The 23,969-nt window shown below is 40.8% G+C and overlaps 2 protein-coding genes across 4 annotated transcripts in view; one reads left to right on the top strand and one right to left on the bottom strand.

Moving 5' to 3' along the window:
- Window positions 1-23,969, top strand: part of LOC120715464 (zinc finger protein 845-like) — a 218,014-nt gene that overhangs the window by 25,038 nt on the left and 169,007 nt on the right. Inside the window, exon 5 of the mRNA XM_040002473.1 lies at window positions 7,712-7,746. Within this exon, the coding sequence (XP_039858407.1) occupies window positions 7,712-7,746 (35 nt within the window). The remainder of the gene's footprint in view (window positions 1-7,711; window positions 7,747-23,969) is intronic.
- Window positions 14,946-19,409, bottom strand: LOC120715482. Of its 3 annotated transcripts, none has more exons than XM_040002509.1 (3): window positions 19,063-19,409; window positions 18,024-18,291; window positions 14,946-16,686 (listed from the first exon to the last, which is right to left on the bottom strand). In XM_040002509.1, the coding sequence occupies exon 3, from the start codon at window positions 16,673-16,675 to the stop codon at window positions 14,951-14,953; it is 1,725 nt and encodes a 574-aa protein (XP_039858443.1). In that variant the 5' UTR covers window positions 16,676-16,686; window positions 18,024-18,291; window positions 19,063-19,409; the 3' UTR covers window positions 14,946-14,950. The 3 variants fall into 3 exon arrangements, with proteins under 3 accessions (XP_039858443.1, XP_039858444.1, XP_039858442.1); XM_040002510.1 differs by having other exon boundaries at window positions 19,099-19,409; XM_040002508.1 differs by having other exon boundaries at window positions 18,024-19,409.

The following is a 23,969-nucleotide window of genomic DNA, read 5'->3' as shown; positions in this document are numbered from 1 at the left end:
AACAATAGAGAGAACACAGCAGCTCTTCAGCTCCTAAATGAAGCCTTTCATGTTCACTGCTGTAGCTCCTCCTCTTGCTGAGCTCTGTTTCCTGTCACTGTTTCCTCATATCTGCAGAGCGCAGAGTCCAACACCCACCAGGAACAAATTCGCTTTCTTTCCAGCTATGTGGATCAAGCTCTTGGTTGCAGATGCCTTTGCTGGTTGTGGTCAGTGATGAATCAGGTGAGGAGGATTCAAGACTGAGGCGAGAGATAAGAATGTGCACTGAATGTACTCAGCTGCATGAAGAGTACATGAGATTTTCTCAGACACAATTAAATAAAACCTGAAGAAGGTCAAAGGTCGTCACTTGTATGTTTAACTACAAACTTGTGATCTGGAATTCTTTCACTGTTTTTTGCCAGTAGTGTGTTATTTACCATAAAGTAATTCAGAGTCATTCATACCACAGTAACCAGAGATGATAATATATTTGTAAATATATAACTTTCTACAGGGCTGAATATAATATCTTTATGTCCGGAGCCTCTGAGGAGTATCCAAGTATTTATAACATTACACAAACATCTCCATCACAGTGTTCATGAAATGCTGAGTTTATCCATCTTCTGGGTGGGCCTACGGAGGAGTTTTGGAGATTTCCCTGTGAGGGAGCTGGTGGTGACCAGCACCAGAGGTTCTAATTTAATAACCAATATGCCAAATGTTTAACAACTGAATATAATAAAAATTTATTTGTGGCCAGTCAAACAATAATAATAATTAATAACTTATTCTGGCATTACTTTGTAAGTTTTTAATCAAACTTTATATATTTTGATCAGAAAGCATATTTTTGTTTGTTCTGAGCTCACCAGATCAAACAGTAACTCTTTTTATAGGAATCATGTTAAAGTTCAATATAAGAAACGTATTCAGATCATTTCAAAACAGAAAGCTTAAAATACAAATGAGAATATCTGCGATTTTCTTGTTTTCCGTGGATGTAGAAAAAAATTGATTTCAGCTGGAAACTGATTTGAAACAGAGAAATCTTCGACAGCGGAACAGTTAAAGGTAAATGCCCTCTGCCGGAGCAACAACCGTGTGACACCAAGCGGAAGTAAAGAAAGGAAAGGCGCGTGTGTGAACAGAGCCGGGAGTGTGGGACCGAAAGAGTCAGCACATCACTGTGGTGTTAGCGGCTTTGCACTGACTCCCCGAGCTCTCTGTAATACTTTACATTCATTAATAAGAGAGAGAGAGGGGGGGAGGTGCGTTAATCACGTGACACCAGGCGGAAGTAAACAAAGGAAAGGCGCAAATTGCGTTAGCTTTCCTCCTGTGAGACTGTTGTTGTTGTGTGAGCTGAGTGTGTGAGCTGCGGCAGCAACGATGCCTTCAGTTCAGTATCTGAGAGAGTTTATCAACGAGCGACTAACTGCTGCTGCTGAACAAATATTCTTGGAGTTTGAAAAAACGATCGTCCAGTACGAGGAAGAGATCGACCGTCAGCGCAGACTGCTGGATATCACCTGGAAACCCCAAATCAAGCTGCACAGGACAGGTGAGTGTCCCTCTGAGGGAGGATCCTGATCACAGCTCTGCGGGACGTTTCTGATTGTGAGGACTTTTTGGAGATGTGAGCTAACAAAGAGCAAACAGAGGACAGGACTGCACTATGTCAGTGAAGTTGCCCCCCACCTTCTTCAAATCCAACAAAAGTGGTATCAAACGTTTGTGCTGCAAACATTTTCGTTTGTGCTGCTTTCATTTTAAAGATATTCAAGAAAATCTCTAGAGGTCATCAGAGGTCAACCAGCTCCCCCACATTAATGGAATCAAACTAATTTGATGTCAAACGTTTGTGCTGCAAAAATGTTTGTTTGTGCCGCTATCGTTTTAAAGATATTATAAGTTTCTAAAGTTCAACCAGCCACTTTCTTTACTGTAAAAAACATTGAGAGATATTAACCAGCATTGGATATTTTTTTTCTCATGATCACACTCTTAAACCTAGTAATCAAACTGCTATAACTTATTTAAAAACTAGGTTAGATATAGCATTTAAAATAATTAATGCATTCTGTTGGAGAAGAAACTTTATTTGCTGGTAACAAAATACAAAACTACGAGAACAACGTGGTTTATGTTTCCTGTTAGAAAAGGTTAATACATGGAAGTGTCTGAGCCTCACAAGTCTAATACAATAACTGATATAACAGCTATTTCCATCATCTAACTCACAAACTAGAAAAGGACTTTCTTTCATGAAATCTTGCCATCATTCCTTTGTGTAGAGCACAGCGTGCGGACATACGCTGGTGTTTTCAGATGGTATGGTTACATCCTTTCTTAGGTCATCATACATCTCCCAGATGTACGGGGTCCTGTTACAGAATGTCATATAATGCCCGAGTGTTTCTGGTGTTGGGCCCTCCTGAAATGTAATGACTGCTTTCAGTGTGAATTTCTCTCCTTGAAGTAGCAGAGTGGATGGGAATTCAGTGAGCAAAAACCTTTTTGGACTGTGAAAACTGTGCTCCAGAGTTTCTGTAGAGCATTTTCCAAGGTCTGTGTCAATCCATACAAGCTCTCTCAGGGTGAAACTGTGACAAACAGTCCCTGTGCAAAGTTGCTTTCCTGATGAATCTGTTTTAAATGCTGTTGGAGATGCATCAGGACTTTCGATTCGTCTTAGGCATGGCGATGCTGGAAGGTTGAGCCCTTGTTCAACAGCAGACTGAAGGTGAGCTATGCCAGAAGCTGACAGATCAATGGAAACAAAAGGTATTTGCCTTGTGTTTGGTGTGTTTGCAGTACTGGGAGGAACACTGTCTTGTGAAGTGAACACTTGGATTTTCCATCATTTTCCGTCACCTCTGCCCTCAATGAATAGGCGTGTTGAGTGACACCCTTTGAAGCAAGGGATTTCACAAGCTGGAATACTTTGTTCTCCTCTGAACTATTCAACATGTTTTGAGCAGTACGACTGTCACAGAAAGCGCAGCACAGACTTTGACAGAAGGCATCAAAGGCACAGGTGTTCATGACACAGTATTGTCCTTTGCCAAGTTTGACTGGCTGTTGATTATTTCCATTTTTTTAACAGCCCTAGCTTCACTTTTTTCTTTTTCACAGCTGGATCTGAGTGGAGCCATTCAGGACAAGGGGAGAGGTATGGTTTGGTGGAACTGCAAGGCCTCTCCAGTTTTCCAAAGCTGCTGTTTCTTCAATGTCCACGTCTGTGCCAATTTTGGGCTCCTGAGAAGGGGTTATCATCCACTTCCTGCTGCACAAAGGCTTTGTGTGGATCCTGACGCTTCACTGTACCATCCTGTCTGGCAACCTCTGCTTCTTTTCGTATTTGTTTTGCAGAACAGATCCGCATGTTCCCTTCAATGAAACCAAGATGTCGTGCAGTGAATTTATCTATCCTCATAGGGAGATTTTCATGCTTGAACAGACCATGTTTAATGTTCTTGAACTCTGCTTCAACATTAGCTGAAGTTGCGGTGAGCTTCTCGCTCTGAAATAGGGGAACCATTACTCCAGTCCAGAGTGCTAGGTATCCTCCCAATCTAATTAGGTGTGGGACGAGCTCAGGTAGATGTGCATATTGTCTCGATTACCATGAACTTCAGCATGGCACCTGCTCCCCTCACAAATATCTGCCACCCACTGCCTTAAGTCAGTGTTTATTTCTGTGCATGGATCCAATCTAATGTCTTCTTCTTCCTTGTCATCAGAAACAGACATAGTCTCATCTGCAATCTTTCTTTTCAGATTTGATTTGGACACTTCTGACATAATGGGGTTTCCAAAACTGTCACAGCCTTCTGTCTCACTTAATGCCACAATAGCAATGCTGCTTCTTCTAAGGATTGGGACTTGACAAGTCGTGCCATTGATCGCACGTAGAAATCCCTCACCCGATGAGGCTTTTTTCTCAAACAGTCCCACTGGCAAATCATTTTGATGAAGTGTGCCACATCCACTCTGATGAAACATGGTGGTAGTTTGTAGGATTTTTTCCGAAGCGAGACACCAAAGCATTCATTAATGTAGCTTCAAATCTGAATGATGTGTTAAAGCCTTAACTAAAGCACCAAGTAAAGCTAAGGAGAAATCACAGATGGCCTCCTTTGGGATTGGTGCTCCAGCACGAATCCATTCCGATAACCATCTTGTGATTGCCTGGACATCATGTCTCTCTGACAACATTTGCACCACTGGGACGTGAGAGTTGTCCCTTCCTGTTAACACACCTTGATACAGGAAGATGTTTCCAGACAAACCATTAGGCCTGAGAAGCTTTTTTACAACTGAGCCAGTCGCATCAAAGGCGACTATGGGTGCTTTGCAGTCTTGTACAGCATTTGAGTTTGACTCCAGTAGTGACAGAAGAACTTGTCTAATCCAATGTCCCAAATGCTTCCGCTGTGAGGGGAACTGTATTTTAATGAGTGGAGAGACAGTATTGGGTTTTTATGAGCAACTTCTAGTTGATTTTGTTCGTGTTTGGCTTTGCGCAGAGTTGTCAAATTTGGTAGATTGCTTGGCTCTGGATCACCAAAGTCCATCAGCTTTGCTGCCTCTGATGCTCTCCACACATGGGGCTGCAGTCTGCCCTCACCAAGTTCTTTTGTTACTTGTGCCCTCAGACTTCCGGGCATGGCTCTCTTAGAAAAGCCAGTGTGCATGGATTCATCAGCACCATTGGGCAGTGATTTTCAGGTTCCTTTTCACATGTAATGTACAGCTGGCCAGCTTCCCTTTTCTTGAAAGTATTCTTTTTGTATGTGACTTTATGTGGAATCATATGTATCCACATATCATATGTATCCAAATGGGAGCTCCACAGTCTTGCAGTCTTTGTTTTGAAAAGGAGAGCTGCTTTGTTCAAAATCATTATCATTGTCACTGCTGTCTGTGTCAGTCTCTATTCGTCACTGTAATCCAGAGCAGCCCATACATTGTGTCTGTTTAATTTAACAAAAGTGTAAAGAGCTTTTGGTGTCATCTTTTCGCCAAGTTGTTTGCATAGATTTTGCTATATGTCACTTGGAGTTGAAACTTTTCCATTTTTTTATGACTGCTTCTTTAGAAGCACGGAGGACTTCAAATACTGCAGTTTTGTCCACCACTGATTTCTTTGGCATCTGTCAAGCAAAAATGACAAATGTGATATATTACTGCTATAATTTGGTTATAACTTTAATTCTACATCTTTAAGTGGACATAAAATTACTTTGATACACTGTTTTGACGTAGTGAATTGAAGTGTTGATGATTGCTGTTGCTCATGGAAGCTAGCTTAAAAATGCAAATGAGAGAGCTAGCGCATGTTTTCTTCAACTCTTGTTTTTTTTCTCTCAGAAGTAGAATGTGTGTGATAGCGCCCCCTGGTGATCACAAACCGAACACAGGTCGCTATGTTTGCTTTTTTGGCAGAGTTGTACCAGTTTATCCTTAACAAGATCTAGTTCAAAATTCATTTGATCGGCATAAAAATGAATTTAGTCAATGTTCATAGCTCATCATCAAAATACTTGTAGATAAATCCAGGCTCTGAGATAAATGTGTGTCAATGCCACACGTGTTTAATAGCCCTTTGTGACCATGGCTACAGAAGTTTGGCCCTTTCAGGTAACATTGACAGTTACCTGAGATTCGCAGTTCTGCAGGCTGTTTGGAGCCGTTGAGCTCAGATTTGCTGAATCACTGAAGTGCACTCCTGTGTATGTTAATTTTATACAACTTGCTCATGACAGCCCACATACAAATGACAGCACTTTTGTTAATATTAGCTTTTGACTTAAAAGCTACAGTTCACATATTATTAGGTTAATGTTTTAACAACCATTAGCATTTTAGCATATACCCTGCTGGTAGCACACTAGATGGAGTAAGGTAATGTTAAGAAACATGGTAGTCAGTGATCCACAACCAGCTTATTGGCTCAAAACACCTTATCTAATTATAAACTGATACGCACCTACGGGCATGCCCCTTTAAATGTCTTCATAAATGTTATTTGATGTTATTATTACGGCAGCACGGTGGTTAGCACTGTTGCACAGCAAGAAGGTCCTGAGTTCAATTCCACCATCAGGCCGGGGTCTTTCTGTGTGGCGTTTGCATGTTCTCCCCGTGTTTGCGTGGGTTCTCTCCGGGTTCTCTCCAAAGACATGCAGCTTGTGGGGATAGGTTAATTGGTTAATCCAAATTGCCCATAGGTGTGAATGTGAGTGCGACTGGTTGTCTGTTCCTGTGTGTTGGCCCTGCGACAGACTGGCAACCTGTCCAGGATGTACCCCGCCTCTCGCCCTATGACAGCTGGGATAGGCTCCAGCGCCCCCGCGACCCTTAAAAGGATAAGTGGAAGCGAATGGATGGATTGATGGAATTTTATTAATATCTTTAAAATGAAAGCGGCACAAACAAAAAATTTGCAGCACAAACGTTTGACACCACTTTTGTTGGATTTGAAGAAGGTGGGGGGCAACTTCACTAACAGGACTGCACTGTGCTGCATTCAGCCTGGATTTGAGTTTTCTTTATGTAAGTAACAGCATAAAGTTAGAACTGTGAAGGTATCGCTTTAAAAGAAAGTGTAATGTAAAATACCCTCATGTATGAATGCATTAAGATGCAGAATACAGATGCAGCGATAGAAGTCCTCCTGTGGGTCTCCAATAATATGAACGCATCAGTGTCATTTCAGGCAGCTCATGGTCATTTTCATCACAGACATTCTGCTGATTGTGTCCTCAGTTCTCAGTAGCTTGGTTTGTTCAGACTCAGACTGTGACTTAGCGTTGCTAAGTGCATCATATAGGTTGTTGCTTAGTTACAAGGCATCAACTCCGTTGCCTTTTCTTTATCCCATCCATAAACAGAGACCAGTACTTGCTGAGTGTTTGTGTCGTGCGCTTGATTAGATGTAGGAAACATAAAACAGGTTTTCATCTTCAGATGTTTGAGCACTGAGGATGCAGCCTGGTCACGTACAGGTAGATCCACCCTCTCAGTGTCAGGGCTTTCGTGCATTTTTTATCGCTACTGCTGTTCAAAATCCCATAAGGCTGGCTGACATGATAGACGATGGGCAGGGCTGTGAGTACTCAGACTGTGTTTTGATAAGATCTTGGAGAAGAACAACGGGAATTGAGATAATTGGTGACCAGTGACGGACATTAGACCAACTGTAAAAATTGGATGCAGTTGTTCGCACTAAACCCAAACATTCACCATCTTCACTCATGCAGCTATCCCACTGGCGCCAAGGTCGAAGCTGACTGGAACAACAAATTCTTCCCATGATTACAGGATTGTTGTCAGAACTCTTTGTCCCTCCTTCAAGGCCACCTGCGTCCACTGGAGACTGTTGACCTTTGCTTAACCGGACGTGGTGACACTTTCTCTCAGCTGAACACGGGATGCACACGCACGAAACATGTACACTGATACTGATGCGCCCTCACTATCACCCTCCTTCCCCTGAATCCAATGCCTCCCATCCAATGTGGACGGATCAGCTGGAGGCGCAGGCGAAGATTGCTGCGGTCCCAGATCAGCTGTACACACTGGAAAACTCCCATGTTGCTTGTCTGTGTTTTTTGTGTTATGGTGTGCTGATATTCCTGTATTATCCTTTTGTGTTACACATTTCACTGTTTTTTTTTTTGTTTTTTGTTTTGTTTTGTTTTGTTTTTCTCCCCTCCAGACGTCCCACAGCAGCCTGTCTGTAAGGAGGAGGAGGTTCTCCTTGAGCTGCAGCTCTGTGACCAGGAGGAACCAGAAGCTCCACAGATTAAAGAGGAACAGGAGCAACTGTGCAGCAGTCAGGAGGGAGAGCAGCTGGGACCGAAGGAGGAGACTGATACCTTCGTGGTGACTGCTGCTGAGGAAGGAGAGCACAGTGAACCAGATAATGATCGTCTCATCACTAATAACGCCCCTCTTGCTGAGAGCCAAGATCAGGGAAGAAGCAGGAGTGCAGATCCAGGATCATCGAGAAATCCAAACAGTAAAAATGCAGAAAGCTCTCGTTCGTGCAAAAATCTCTGTAAGACTTGTGGTAAAATGTTTTCTAGGCCATCAGATGTTAGAAGGCATACACAGATCCACACAGGTGAGAAGCCATATTCCTGTAAAACATGTGGGAAAAAGTTTCGTCGAACTTGTCATTTGACCGTCCACATGAGAATTCACACAGGTGAGAAGCCGTACTCTTGTGAAACATGTGGGAAGAGTTTTCTTTCAACAGATCATTTAAATGTCCACATGAGATCTCACACAGGTGAGAAACCGTACTCTTGTCAAACATGTAGTAAACAGTTTTCTGCGTCATCGTCACTTAAAGAACACGCAAGGCTTCACACAGGTGAGAAGCCGTACTCTTGTCAAACATGCGGTAAAATGTTTTCCAGGTCATCGTCACTTAAAGAACATGTACGGCTCCACTCAGGTGAGAAGCCGTACTCTTGTCAAACATGCGGTAAAAGGTTTCCCAGGTCATCGTCACTTAAACAACACGCACGACTTCACTCAGGTGAGAAGCCGTACTCTTGCAAAACATGCGGGAAAGGTTTTTTTCACAATAAAAGTTTGTCTTTCCACATAAGAACTCACACAGTTGAGAGGTCACATGTTGGTAACACCTCCAGTAAAAAGTTTTCAAATTCAACATCACTTAAAAAACACACAGAAATTCATTCAGGTAAATAGCTGCATTCCTGCAAAGCGTGGGGAAAGTTGAAATCCTCATTTGACTGGCCACGTAAATGTTGAACATCAGCTGTTTCCTCCTGCTGAGAGCTCACACAGGTGAGAAGCTGTAGTCTTAACATATTTTTAGAAAAGGTCAAATATTTGGAGCCACGTTTGACACAAATGTACAAATTCATGCTGGTTCAAATGTTTTTGCTTTTGGCTTGAAAACCTATTCAGACAATGATCGTTTGACTGTATTACATGGCGCAATGTGTGAACTAAATCTGATGATACTTATCATGTTGAAGCTTTTTCATTCGTCAGGGAAAATATGATAAATCTTTTTTTGAAATTGATGGCAGCACCAGGTCTCAAAAAAGGTTTGATAGAGGATTCTAGAGGCTCAGCAGTCCCCCGGCTCTTTGTTGTGTTTTTGATTTTCTGATGCTCCAGAGGTTTCAGTTTGTCTTTGATTAGTCAACGATTATTTCAATAAGTCTTGTCTCCGCTTCCTGTGGGAAGACTTCCTGTTCTAGGCTTTAGTACCTCACCTGCTCAGGTCTGCCCACCTGTGAGTATCACCCTCTCGTCTCGTCCCACAGAAAATTAAAACAATGACCCAGGAGACATATGAATTTGAAAATAATGTATTTTTAACATCAATACTTAAATATTTAGTCCTATTTTACTCAATAAGAATGTCCAAATAAAAACGAAATAAATACAAATATTAAGTAATATGAATTAAAATTCTAGTAGTATTTGAACCAAAAATTCAGCTTTAAAGTAAATAAAGATTTTGTTTTCCAGTCCAAAATAACAAGTTTCCAAAGTTTACAGATGATGCTGTTTTGCTGTTCCACTGCCTCCTTCTTCGTTAGTATTGAGTGCAGTCTTGGCAGACAACATAGGTGATACTGCCCCCACAGCTTCCTGTAGTGTGTTTTAGTTTAAATAAAAACAAAAAAAAAACATTTATGTGGTTTTAAGATGTGACAAGAAATTTCTATGTCGGTGTGATCGATTATGTCGACGAATCATTGTAGCCCTACAAATGAACCTTACTGTTTTCAAAATGCTCCTCCACCTGTTTTCTTTAGCACCACTTAATTCTCCAGCCTTTGTTGTTCCATCGTGAAACATGTCGCTGCATTAAAGTCAAAACAAGTTCATAGTTTTCTTATAATTGCACTGAAAAAAGAAAATAGTTGAACCAACTTAATTGAATTATTTCAATTGGTAACACCAAATTTAATTAAGTTCTTTGAAATGAAGTTAATACATTAGATTAACACAACTGATTTAAGTTACATGTACTTAATAAATTAATTGTTGTCAAATAAACATTTTGCATTAATCCAACTTAAAATTAAGACATTTCAACTTAAAGTTTTCAGTTTTTCCAACCCAATAATTTGCATAACCCAAAAGTAAAATATTGCTCTTTGCTAACCTAATAATGTGGTTTAGTGTAAATTACTTTTTGTAGTGACTCTAAAATGAAATTTTAGTTTGTATAATAAAGCTTAAATCAAAATTTTAAGTTGGCTGAAAATATTTTTCAAAAATTCAAAATCCAATGTTTTTTTTTTTAAATGCTTTATTGTATAAATGTAATAAAGTATTACCTTTATGGCAACCAACACAGCTTTTGGTCAAACACATTATACACATTTGTCCTTTTTAAAACACATATGCACAAAATGCAAGTAACGCTTAGTAGGACCACAAAGTTGTCACCAAAGTGTAAAGTGCAACACAGTATTACACAAATATCAGTCTCAACATATATAGTGTCAACTATGAAAAAGTGCCCCAAGAGTATACAGAAACTTCTCTTCAGCTATAGCCAATGAATAAATGTCTGAACAGTGTAGCTGACCAATGGGGATGAAAAAATATAAACACTCCTTTAGAGTTTTAGAATGTCACAACAGTTTGTTGTATAACTGAGCACATCAAACCTGAAATGCAACCTTTCCCTTGAAACGAAGGCAAATATGTCTGAAAAAAAAAATTAAAAAATAAATAAAAATACCATACAAAGTATGTATAAAAGCACATTAAATTGGGGTTTGAGGTCTCTTGGAGCATAAAAAAGGCCCAACATCCAAAAGAGACTACATATTTTACATGCTATATGTCCAAACACAGTTGTTCCTTCGCATTATGGCACAAGGCCATTTGTTGGTCATTGTTCTGTGCCATTACTGGGAGCTTTGAAGTTTGATATACAGATTTTGGACTTTGGGGGACATCTTGTGCTGATCAAGCTGCATGAAGATTTTTTGGAGCACTTCAAAAGTGAAGCGAAAGGGTTTTGGATAAGCTAGGTTGAGTGCATAGATCAAACCTAGAAGCAGGGCACAAGCTGAGGCAACCGAAGTTAGTTCATGCAACACTTCCACACCCTCAATGACAATGCCAATGTCTTCAGGTGGCTCCTGCAGTCCCTCCCCCTCCTTCCGAATCACATACACTGCCATGGTGACCTCCTCCAGGTCCCTCTGAACATCATCTGCTCCACAGTCCTACAGAGGGGTACAAGACACAAACACAAATGATCATTAGCCTCACTTCTTACTGTGATTAAGTGTTTGGGTGATGTACCAATATGTGTTATGTGCTGGGCTATTTCTTGGCTGGGTGTCATCACACACCAGAAACAGCAGAGAGAGGTGTATCAATCTGACTCTAATCAAATTGTAAGCAAGAAAGATAAGATTTCCCAACATGTCAAACTATTCCTTTGAACTTGAATAATCAAGTAAGCCCGTCTTACTTAAAACAAAGTCAATCCAATATGTAATGTGTTGTTGCTGGGAATTACATAATGTCCAATATGGTCATGATAATAAATACATGTCAGCAATCCAACTATGGTTCACGTGTTATGTTTGTTCTAACAGTTAACTTTTTTTGTGTCCCTTTGACAAGATGTGCTGACAAACTGTTGAAACTTACAAGGTATTCCTTGATCAGGCCATCTGCATCTTCTCCCAGGAAGATGGTGAGGGCTTTCAGCACACATTCCCTCCGATGATTAATGTCCACAGTCTAGAACAACAAATGTTGATTAATTTTAAACTCTAAATTTCATAAGACAGACATCCTTACTCTTATTGCTTAACTTACATGTACTTTATTTAAAAACAGTAATTCACAAGCCCAGAGATTCATTACAGAAAGAAAAGGGGATGAGTTCAGTGGTGTATTTTTTGAGTCGTTAAAAACATTCATGCATATGAAAGCCATGATTAGCATTGGCCTGCCCATATTGTCTTTATGAAGGATTCAGATATATTTTGACAGCCCTCTTAGTTACGAAGTATCTTGTTTGATGGTACAGATTTACCTGGTCCAATGTGTCCATGATGTTCGCAATCTTTTGGCGTGTTGCTCCTCCTTTGGCACGTATGACTTTGATCAGCTGACTTGAGTGCATGTCTAACTGGGCCATGAACTTCCACTCAAAAGGAACAGCCATGAGCCTCTGGAACTCTGTATTTATCTAAAAACAAAACACAAATGACAGTAGATATTGTATTATGGAATAAAATGCTGAAACTGATTGTATGCCAAAATGTCTATATCCCAAAAAGTATAACATATATGGGAATTCAAAATGTAAATTCTTTCATTAAGTTCAGTGTTATAAAATCTCAACCACATCAAGTTATGACCGATTCATGAAAGTTAACTGCAATAAATCCTGAAGCATACAGACTTCGATCACTTCAGTTCCATTCTTACCTCTTTCTGTGAAGAGTGCAGGCCATCTGTCCTTCAGTTCCTGAATGCTTGGTTCTTGGTTTACCACCTCATGTCGTCTGTAGGCAAACGTGTTAGCCATTTTGTCTGCGATGACCCTTTCATTGTCCCTTATCCCGATCTCTGTCAGAAGTTCTAGTCTCACTTTTTCCATGCTGTCCAGAGTCTCACCAGTAGGAAAGGATGGATAAAAGTTAGCTTCAGAACATTTTGGCTTCTTCACTTTTTTAGCAGGGAAAGCATCTGTAGTAGCTTTAGATTTCAGTGAGTTTACACACAGCTCTGGACACCCCTGTAATTTGAGCTGGGTCCTGTAGTTTGCCATTTTGTACTTCAGTCGTTGTTTCCAACCGTAGCAGCCATTGAATGATCCAGGTTCTTTCAAACATGGGTGCTTTTGATAAGGGCCTCTGCAGCTGCGCAGAAATGTGCATCCTCTGGATAGGCCTTGTAACGGTAAATTTCTTCTGCAACTCTTTTCAGGATATCAGACAGCATTCGGGCGCTTAAAGTCAACATTTTTTGGCTCACACGGTACTCAGTATTCCCCCTCTCTAGCTGTAGCTCTGTGTCATATGAAAATTGGGGAATTGCAAAGTCTTCTGGCCACTGTTGTGTTCGAGATGACATAGATTCAAGGGATGAGAGGATAATTGTGTCATTTGATGCCACCGAAATACCGTCATCAGACTCAAATGAAAGAGACAGAGATGAAGTGGACTGATCGGCACTGATCAAAGGTGGATTTGTTTGCTGGTGGATCACTTTGATTGTCCCCAAATTCCGAAGTTCGGTGGTAGAATTCAGATTGAAGAAGTCGTTGTCAAAGTCTTGGTCCGTGTATTGCAGTCTGAAGTTACCTTTTAACCCAAAGGTAGTCTTTATCGTGCTGAGAAGGTCTTCAAGTGACTCTGGGATGCCATTTGGAAGAGTCAGCTTTTCAATGCTGTTCTCTCCTAAAATCACCTTCAGTCTTGCAGGTGTTGAACCAGCCATGATGGTCTGAGAACAAAGCACAAGCACAGTTAGTGAGGATCAACATGTAAACCACTGACATTTCCAATTAGGAGAATTTAATGTCAAACTAGAGGAAAAGAGAGAAGGCAAAGAGAGGAGGAAAGGGGAGGAGAAAATGAAGAGGAGAGGTGGAGATCAGCTGAGGCAGCGAGGAGAGAAGGTAAACCGAAGAGGAGAGGGGAGGAGAAGAGAGATGGCGAGAATATGGGAGACATTGAAGAGAAGAGAGAAGGAGAGGAGGTGAGGAGAATATAGGAGACAACAAGGAGAGGAAAGAAGAAAAAGAGAAGAGAAGCAGAAGGGGGGAGAGCATAGGATTAGCATTCACTGACTGGAATCCAGCAACCTGCATTAAAAAAAATGACATAACTGATGAATTGCCAATGACATCATCACACCACTTTGGCTTGCAGTATAAAATAAATATGTTCTGAGAACACATTAGTATTGTATGGGTCTGGGTTTTGTTTTCCCACTTAAGAAAATACTTTATCATATTTTGAGGCCTCACCCTTTAAACATGGACATATCTTTTCAAGGTGACAAGACGCATCCCTCTAATTTTGTAGTCTGCCAGTGTGTAGGTATCATGCAGTTCTTGTGGCTCAACAAGTTCCACTTCTTTGCTTGGTGATGTTTTGAGATCATAAGCTCTGTAGTGTTCCATATACCATCCGCTAAGCCTTTTTCAGAATGAAGATTAGTTTGTCCTGCAGTATCACCATTTGGATGATTTCACCAAACTCTGGCAGTCCTCCCAGTGAGCCGTGGATCAAGATCATCCCACACTTGTAGATTAGTCCATTATATGCTACACTTTTAGCCAAGCACACATTGTCCATATCTGGAGACTTCTGTCTCAGTGCATTTGAGATGTCCTTGTTAAGAACATCAATGTGAACAGTGGAAACATCTGTTACTTCCAGTGGGGGTTTGGCAAAGCTAATTGCATGCAAATGATATGCAATCTGATACTGATGTCTCTGTGAAAGGGAAAGAAGGACATTTTTGAAGCATCTGATGTTCCTTGCAACTCTTTTAAAAAAACTATGCTTTGCTTCGAATCGCATAGTCCATAGTGCAACCAGTGGCCCAAACTTACGGATCAAATATGGATAATGTTCCAAGTAGTGGTGCTTTGGTTTAAGATTAACATCTGGGAAAACCTCTTGAAACTTGATTCTGTGCTCGGAGATCTTAAAACCAAGATATGCAATGGAGTCCTCAGTATGAACAGGACTGACAACAAGATCAACAATGTCCTTCAAGTCTGTTAAGATGTGCCAAGCAGGCTCCTCACAGGGTACACTCTGCCCAACGAACAAAGGCAAAAATCTGATAAGACTCCAGTTCTCGTGTGCATTCCCTCCTACACGTTTTTTGGATGCAAAACTGAGAGCCACAGGATGAGGTCGATTTGTTTTGTCAGCCCACTTAAAGTTGAAAGATGATATTGCTTCATTCAATGTACATAATGTGAAATACTTTTTTTGATTAACAAATTGAGGCAAAGCGCAAGTTCAAAAGGAACAATTCCCTCAAAAAGATCATGTACAACATCAGGTGGAAACCCAGTGGTAACATCAAAATGTGAGAGGTGCTTTGACAAAATACACTTTGATTTCACACCATAATAACTGGGCCATTTGTTTTCCTCAATAATTCGTAAATGATCTGCATGAATGTCTTTTGTTCTTAAAGTAAAGACTTCACTTCTGACTTCAATAGTCTGGAACTCTGATGTTTCTGCAGTGCAAAATCTACATACGTATGTCCCTGAGAAATTTTCAAAGAATCCAGCAATACTGTGTGCACCAAGGTTGTCGACAACAACACACTGAACAGTGCCTTTTACTGTTCTGCCCAACTTTGACAGAAATATCCCACTCTGTTCCAAAATTACAAGATCATTAATTACAGGTTTTAACACTTTCTCATACCCATAGCACTTCAGATCATTACTTTTGATTAAAGCAGCCAAATAGATTGAGGTTAAAGCAGAATTACAGCCTGGTGGCAAATTACCCAAAACCCAGTACAATCCACAAATTTTATGCTTCCTCCGTGATGTACCAAGGGGATTACATATTTCGAATTCATCAATGTATAATATCAATGAAATGCTTTCCTGCTTGGACAACAGTCCATTTTCATGGAAGAAGTCACCATCGAAGATAGTTTTGTAGTGCACAGAAGTTTTTTGAGGCTGATTATCTACAGTATTCAAATTAACAGCCTGATCCAAGATTGTCTGGCAGTCAAGAATATGCTGCAAAGACTTTAAAATTGAAATATATTGGAATGACTTGTTATTTTTTCGGTCAAGTATATATTCCACTGGTTCCACTACTTTAAAGTGGCTCTTATAGTATGCTTTTCGTCTCCAAGGACTGGAAAGTGGACCTTTATCTCCAATTGCTTTTTTTACAGGGTTTGTCTCACAGAGTACACTGGCTAGCTTTTCAACAACTGACTGGTCAAATTGGCATCCGTTGTCTTGTAATACTTGGCTAATAGTCTTTTGGGTAATCGCCACAGAAACAGAACCAATCAAATAGTTTAACTCCTGCAAAAGCTCATCTACAGCTGCATTAGACACAAGAAAGATGTGTTCCAACTTAAGGAGCACTGAAGCAATTTTAAGCTCAATATCCTTCTCTAAGTTTTCAGAATACCCATTGTCAAAAGCAGAATTTAAATTTACATCACTCTCTATAATTTCCACATCTGAAATATCACTGGCAACACTGGCACAAGATTCATCAACAGAACTTATTCCAGGCTTAAATGTGTTCACTGTACCAGAGTGTTTTCTGTATTTATGACTTTTGAAGTTCTCATAGACATTGGTTTTATATTCACAGTTTTGGAACACACATGTTACAGTCTCCTTATTTTTAAGATGCTGATAGATATGTTGAAAATATTCTCTTTCTGTGGAGAGTTGATTATGGCCACAAATATGGCAAGTGAATGTGGACGCAGCTTTGGAGACTGCTTGTTGGGCAGGGTGATTTCTTGATAGATGGCTCAGTAGGGCGTTCCAAGTCTTGAACCTACATGCACAATTTAAATAAGTGCATGGATATGAGTGGCCTCGCCCGTAATGCCTATGAATCAGTTTGTAGTGTTTGAGCAATTCAGATCTTTTTGTTAATGTTGTCCCACAGTCCTTGCATCTCCACATGAAGCATAGCACTGGAGAAACAAAGAGACACGCTTTACTGGGTGTATATAAATAATTTGAGAAAACACAGAGGGAGAGTTGGGCAATATTACAATATATCAATATGGTGATATGAGACTAGATCTCATCTCAGCTTTTTGCCACATTGCCCAACACAAAGCGAATCATTTAAACACAAAATGTATTCATCAAATGTAGCCAGCCCTCTCTAATTAGATTTTAAAGGGATAAGTTCAAAACAAAAGTTTAAAAACAAAACCCAAATGCCCATAGGTACATTTTTTTTTTTTGCAATTGTTTTATATATAAAGCCGATTCCTGTTCAGTGTAAAACTGAATTAAGTTTAAATGAGCAGTGTTGGGAAGGTTACTTTTAAAATGTATTCCATTACAGATTACAGAATACATGCCCCAAAATGTATTTTGTAACGTATTCCGTTACGTTACTCAATGAGAGTAACGTATTCTGAATACTTCGGATTACTTAATATATTATCATGCTGTTTACAACTACGTGAATGTGATTTATTACTATTACTGAAGGTCCGCGGCTCCGAACAGTAGTAAAGGAACCTCTGGCTAATACGTGGGTTCCGTGTCGGGCTCATAGCCGAAAAATAGCTTTACTTTGTTGTCTAGGCCAACTTTGCTAGCGAGAGACAGAGAGAGGCGTTGAAAGGCTGCTCCAACGGAACTTATTGTTTCGGAGGAAAACACGAACAAAGCGTACAGTCGAGTCTTAATAGCTTACTTACAACTGGGCTCGTCAGGCACTCTTCTTGGCTGCAGTGGTTATTATTATATTTACATGCTTCCAGCTCCCGTTTCTGCTTGATGATAACTCGTACTTTTCCACTCTCCTTTTTCTCCCTCCTCGCGCTCACAGACCCATAACGTGTATGGCAGTCCATTCTCCCTGCAGCACGGACTACACTGCCCATGAGGCTACATTCTTTAGGGCTATGTCTGTAACACTCTACCTTTTAGCTTAGCACAACAACAACAACAACAAAAAGGTGCTCTCTCATCCAGGAAACACAGTCGCAAAGAGAGCGCGTGTCACCCTGTAACCATGGTAACCGTAACGCTGCAGCCTGGAACAACAGAACGTAGCTGTCAAACAAAACCCAAACAGTCCTGACCCGCGACAATATGAAACAGGAAAGTACCGCAGTGTAATCCATTTATTTCAACAAAGTAACTGTACTCTAAATACCACCTTTTTAAACGGTAACTGTAACGGAATACAGTTACTCATATTTTGTATTTTAAATACGTAACGGCGGTACATGTATTCCGTTACTCCCCAACACTGTAAATGAGACATTACTATTTTGAACTTGCATACCTTTGTTGTTGATGAAGTGAAAGTACGCAAGTTCACAGGTAAAACGAGCTGCCTGGCACGCCTCCACACAGGAATGCCCCTCTTGAAGTAGTCACAGAGCTGAGAAGAAGTTAGGTCAGAAGGTGGCGATGGGGCATCACATTGGACACCAAGCCAAAGGTTGTGGCACTGTTCAGGGTTCCAAGCAGAGGTGATGTAATCTTTTTGCCATCAGCAGACACCCGTCTGGAGAGGTTGACAGGAAGGAAAGGAAGCGCTACCCAAAGTCCTAAAGATTAAAGATATGTTCGAGTTAGTCTGTCGATCTTTCATCATGTTTACAGTGTTCATCTGCATCTATGTACTTATATATGTATTCAGACACAGACCAGAAGTGTGCTAGGTCTACAAGAAATCTGATGGCTGTATTTTCTGTGTTCAATAGCGTAATACTTTCTTCTATGATTTCTAATTTTGATTTTCTGCCGCACACCATCTCCGTCTCACACGGCTGATCCGTGCGTGTACGAGCGCTGCACGCACCCTTTCTCCTCGCCTTCTTAACGTAATGTACATTGAAAGCAATGCAAGCGGCAGTAAATGCATGCTTCCTGGAGCCACCACAGCTAAACTTTACCTCCTACATCACCCGTGGCCGTGACCGCATGAACTATTCGCGCCGACAGGCATACTGCGAACAACCACTCGTGTATAAATGCGCGCGCCCGAAGTAACGTAGTCTGAAGAGAACCGCGGTCCAGCTTGCCGCTATAATGTGCTAATGCTAATGAATAACTAACAGTAAGCCAACACCGACACACTGCATGAATACACAACTTTAAGCTAGCATTACGATATTAAAACAAGAGAGTACCGCCGGCAAACTACTAACTTAACCTACATGTCCAAGCACAAACTACCAACAGGTCTGACATTTCGCTAATGTTAGCAGGGCTGAATGATAGCGGTTTGGTCAGGTCAATTTACTAAACACTTAACAATACAGTTGGAATATTTTTATATCTAATATATTAAAATATGTGTTCTACATTTGACTTACCTTCAAGGACTATGGAAAAAGTAATATCTTCGTTACCTTATTGACCAAATTGTTCACGAGGTCCTGCCTGCAGCCAAGTGCCTCTCAAATTGTTGTTCTCAACCGCAGGTAGAAAATTCTGGAGAAGGCGGAGACGTCATGACATCAGACGCACTGCGTCACGAGAAACCTAATTGAGGCAGGTTGACTCTAATGAGAATAGCAGGTTACATGTGTACTGAGGGAACAACACGTAATAACAAGTTGATATACTCCACAAATTTAGACTGGCTCCACTAAAGCAGAAATCTTAATGAAACTGACTCTGAACTTTACGTAACTTCAACTACTGCTGAAATACACTTTTTAGAGTGTGTAGTTTTTTCCACATTTTGTTTTTTCTGTCCTATTTTGAATAAAACGTGTTTCTGAGATGTGCATTCTGTTTTTATTTCCATTTTACACAAAGTCCCAACTTTTTTGGAATTGGGTTTGTATAACTGCTGAAGGACAACATTCAATTGTTGAGAACATGGTTCGATCCTGGATTGTAGTCCAGGAAAAGACTTTGTTTCTCACACAAACAGTTTCCTCTGTGTCTGCCTTAGTGTCCTGAGATAAAATCAGGCAGTGAATTTAGTTTTTCCTTTATATTGCTGTAATAAAAGTTTGTTTACTTAGAATTTTGTATTTTTTATGTCTTCATGTCTGAACGTTCCTGCAGTTGGTTTGTGGTTGATGTGGATTTGCTGCTCATGTGAATCCTCCCACAGTGTTTCATTAGCAGCTGTAACCACAGTGACTCTGATAAAACAGGAATTAGCAGAATCCATCTGATATGAAGCTGTGCTTTGAATACCACTTCCCTCCTCTTTGAAGAGTAGTCAGATATCTGTGTTCAGGTTTTTGTACAGCCTCTTCTACACTTTGTATCACTGTGTTTGTAGAGCACAGTAGTAGAGAGCTGTGTCTGCCAGGGTTAGGGCTGCTATGGTCAGAGTAGTTGATGTACGTGATGTTTCTGAGTTATATCGATTATCAGGAATATATTCATTGCCACTCCATGATCTTGCTCCTTTCCAGAGTATAAACTGAGGAGCCTGAAGGTCAGAATCATGTCTGTACCAGTGAAGTAGAAGACTGCTTGCACTTGTCTCATAGCTACATGTGAGTTTGACAGATTCTCCTTCTGTTTCAGTGACTTCAGGTTGTTGAGGAGTGATTGAGTCTCCAGCTGTTAGTCCTGGAAAAAGAAAGAAGAAAAGTAGTGAAATGCAGTCTGTATATCTGCTTAATGCAGCAGCTTCAACTAAACTTTAATCCCTGTTCTTAAACTCACCTATAATGTGAGATAGAAGCAAAAAGAGGTGCAGCAACATGTCTTTGGAGTTATTAAAGCCAGACAGACAGCACATGAACAATGTTCTTCCACTGCAGCACAATGACCAACAAATAATGTCATTGGATGAGCTCAACTTCAGTGGGCGGGGCCAGTTTAATAGCTCAGCCAATCAAACAGTTTTGTGCTTCCACAGCAGCTCTGTCTCTGTCTCTGATCTTTACTGCTTCATTTCTCTGTTGTCTTTGTCATCAGTCCAATGACACAAGAATCAGAGGTTTAACAGTGTGTGGCTCCCTCTAGTGGATGTTGTGGAGTATTCTGTTGTCTTTGCTCCAAAGGTTTTTGTACAGAGTTTTGCTGTTTCCTGTCACTGTGGGCTGCAGAGCACAGTAGTACACAGCAGAGTCAGACACTGCAGCAGAGGAGATCTCCAGATGAAACTGCTGTTTTTCTTTGTCATGTATAAACTTCAGCTTTTCTGTTTGCTTTGAATAGTAGGCGATGAGAAAGTCTGGATGTGAATTAGGTTTCTGTTTGTACCAAAAGAAGTAAGTGTCAGAGCCTGAATAGTTGCAGGAGAGAGTCACAGTGTCTCCTTCCAAACTCATCACTACATCTTTAGATGGTGTCAGTAAATCCTCAGAGGATCCTGAAAACAACAAAGACATATTTCACCATCATGTTTCTGCATCTTTAAACTTAGTTTATAAAAAGTGAATCAATTCAAACAACATCCAGATATTTTCATGTCCATCATCTCCTTTTACATCTCACTCCATCTTTTGATGACTCACCAGTCTGAAAGGAGACTATCATCATCCAAATGAAAAGCAGCAACATGATTTTCTCTTGGACTGAATGAACAATAGAGAGAACACAGCAGCTCTTCAGCTCCTAAATGAAGCCTTTCATGTTCACTGCTGTAGCTCCTCCTCTTGCTGAGCTGTTTCCATTCAAGCTGATGAAGCTTTGACAGTGATGCTGCAGTCATCATCATTATCATCATCAAGAAGGTCAGACTGAAGGAGGAGCCTGCAGAGCTCCGACTGCATCCTGCACACACAGTCTGACTGAAACATGTTCGAGCAACAAAAAGAAGTTTACAAAGTTAACAGCACAGAGCTTCAATTATAGTTTAAAAATGAGCAACAGGAAAACTTCTGAAACTCCTGACAGTGTTCTTGTTCTAAGACACCAACTGTATTTGGTGAGACAAACTTACTCTTCTCTGCGTTTAATCGTTAGTTGTTAATCTCTGGCTCTCTGCCACAGCGTGACTTTGTCCTGGCTTCCTCCTCTCACCTGATGACCGCCCCTCCCTGAGCCTTTTCCTGCTTGAAGTTTATTCCTGTTAAAAGGGAGTTTTTCCTTCCCACTGTTGCCTATGCTTGCTCATAGGTGTTCATGTTATTGTTGGGGTTTTCTCTCTGTCTCTGTTCTTAATACTCCACTGAATGTCCGTTTGGAAGTTTCTCCTGAGATTTGCAATGATTTTCTGAACTTTTTATTGAAAAGGTCATCACCACCAGGGCTCTTATCACAGCTCCTGACTCCGACCCCTCTGTCTCTGTCCCTTGCACTGCTGTTTTCACTCAGTTTGAGCTTGTGACGCTCTCCACTTTAGAGGATGTGGTTCGCCATATTTTAGCCCACAGGTTCCCCTTGTGGTCCTTTCCCTCCACGATTCTTTAAAGAAATTTTTCCTGGTATAGGGCAGTCTGTCCTTGACATTATTAACAGCAGTCTGTCTTCTGGTATGGTTCCTCCAAATTTCAAACATGCAGTAGTGCAGCCACTGCTTAAGAAACTTGGCCTTGATCACACAGTTTTAGTGAACTATAGGCCTATTTCCAAGCTGCCTTTAGTCTCCAAGGTTTTAGAGAAAATCGTTTTTAGTCATCTGAAAGATTTTCTAGATGGTAATGGCATCTTTGAGGTTTTTCAATCAGGTTTTAAAACACTTCACAGCACAGAATCTGCATTATTGAGGGTTTTTAATGACCTCCTTCTGGCATGTGATTCTGGTAACCATGTTGTTCTTGTCTTGCTCGACCGAACTGCTGCCACTGACACCGTAGACCACAATATTCTAACTTCTCGATTAAGTGATGTAGTGGGTATTGGTGGCACTGCACTTAATTGGTTTAGGTCTTATTTGTCAGACAGAACTTTCTCTGTCAGCCTTCTCGGTTACGAATCGTCTTCTGCTCCTCTGTCATGCGGCGTCCCACAGGGCTCAATTTTAGGGCCACTGCTCTTTATACTGTATCTATTGCCTCTGGGATCTTTCTTTAGAAGGCATGGGATCTTATTTCATTGTTATGCCGATGACTGCCAAATTTATTTTCCACTAAAGCACAAGGATGGCATCTCCATAAAACCTCTCTTGACATGTCTAGATGACGTTAAAGCTTGGTTGGCTCTAAACTTTTAAAATTTTAACAAAAAGAAAACAGCAGTGTTGGTGTTTGGACCCAGTGGTCCCTGTGAGTCCTCCTCTGTAGATTTGGGATCCCTGGAAGTCTATTTTAAATCTGTTGTTACTGACCTTGGTTTTAAGTTGGACAGTGATTTTAAATTGGACAACCAAATCAGAGCAGTGGTGAAGTCCAGTTTTTATCATTTAAGGCGACTGGCACAAGTAAAATCTTTTCTTTCGAGGCAGCACCTTGAAACAGTGATCCATGCTTTTATTTCTTCCCGCCTGGACTGTAACTCACTTTATGTGGGGGTCAGTCAGTCGTTGCTCTCACGTCTGCAGCTGGTTCAAAATGCTGCTGCACGACTCCTAACAGGAACTCGTAAAAGAGAGCATATAACCCCGTGCTAGCCTCTCTGCACTGGCTGCCTGTGTCTTTTAGAGTTCATTTTAAAATTCTCATGTTTGTTTTTAAATGCCCCGCCTTACCTCTCTGAGCTTCTTCATCCCCACACACCCTGTCGGTCTCTCAGGTCACCTGACCAGCTGCTCCTGGAGGTACCGAGATCCAGGCGGAAGCTCAGAGGGGGCGGGGCCTTCTCTATCGTGGCTCCAACATTATGGAATAATTTGCCCATGCACGTTAGAGAGGCCCCTTCACTCTCAACTTTTAAATCACGTCTTAAAACCCACTTTTATTCCTTGGCTTTTAACCTCAGTGAGACTCAGTTTCTCTTGTAATTGAAGTAGTTATTTAATTAATGATTTCACTCTTTTATTTGGTTTTTATTTATATCTCATGTAATTTTATTTTACAGTTCCAGTGTACAGCACTTTGTGTCAGCTGTGGTTGTTTTAAAGTGCTTTATAAATAAAGTTGATGATGATGATGATGATGTCATTGTAGGGTCTTTACCTTACAGTGTTCAGCCCATTGAGGTGACTGTTTGGTGCTATATAAATAAACCTGAATTGAATACAACCGTGTGTTACTCCCTCTACAGCACAGAGTTCCTGTTGCACGCTGAGAAGTGGACATCAGAGATGAGCAGTATTGCAAAAAAGTAATTAGATTACTGTTACTTTCCCGTAGCCATGCTGCATTACTAAACTGTGATTCTGTTTGTGAATGTGTCTCATGACAGTGACGTCCGTGGCAGCAACAGA

This window comes from Simochromis diagramma, unplaced genomic scaffold (genome assembly GCF_900408965.1).
Source record: "Simochromis diagramma unplaced genomic scaffold, fSimDia1.1 OVJJ01000443.1, whole genome shotgun sequence".
Classification (NCBI taxonomy): Eukaryota; Metazoa; Chordata; class Actinopteri; order Cichliformes; family Cichlidae; genus Simochromis; species Simochromis diagramma.
The sequence above is the reverse complement of the archived record's forward strand: the minus strand, read 5'-3'. Positions and strand labels throughout refer to the sequence as shown.

Bases quoted from the DNA above. Each gene is read 5' to 3' on its own strand.
- LOC120715482 (XM_040002508.1), bottom strand. From the start codon at position 16,675: ATGTGGAGATGCAAGGACTGTGGGACAACATTAACAAAAAGATCTGAA.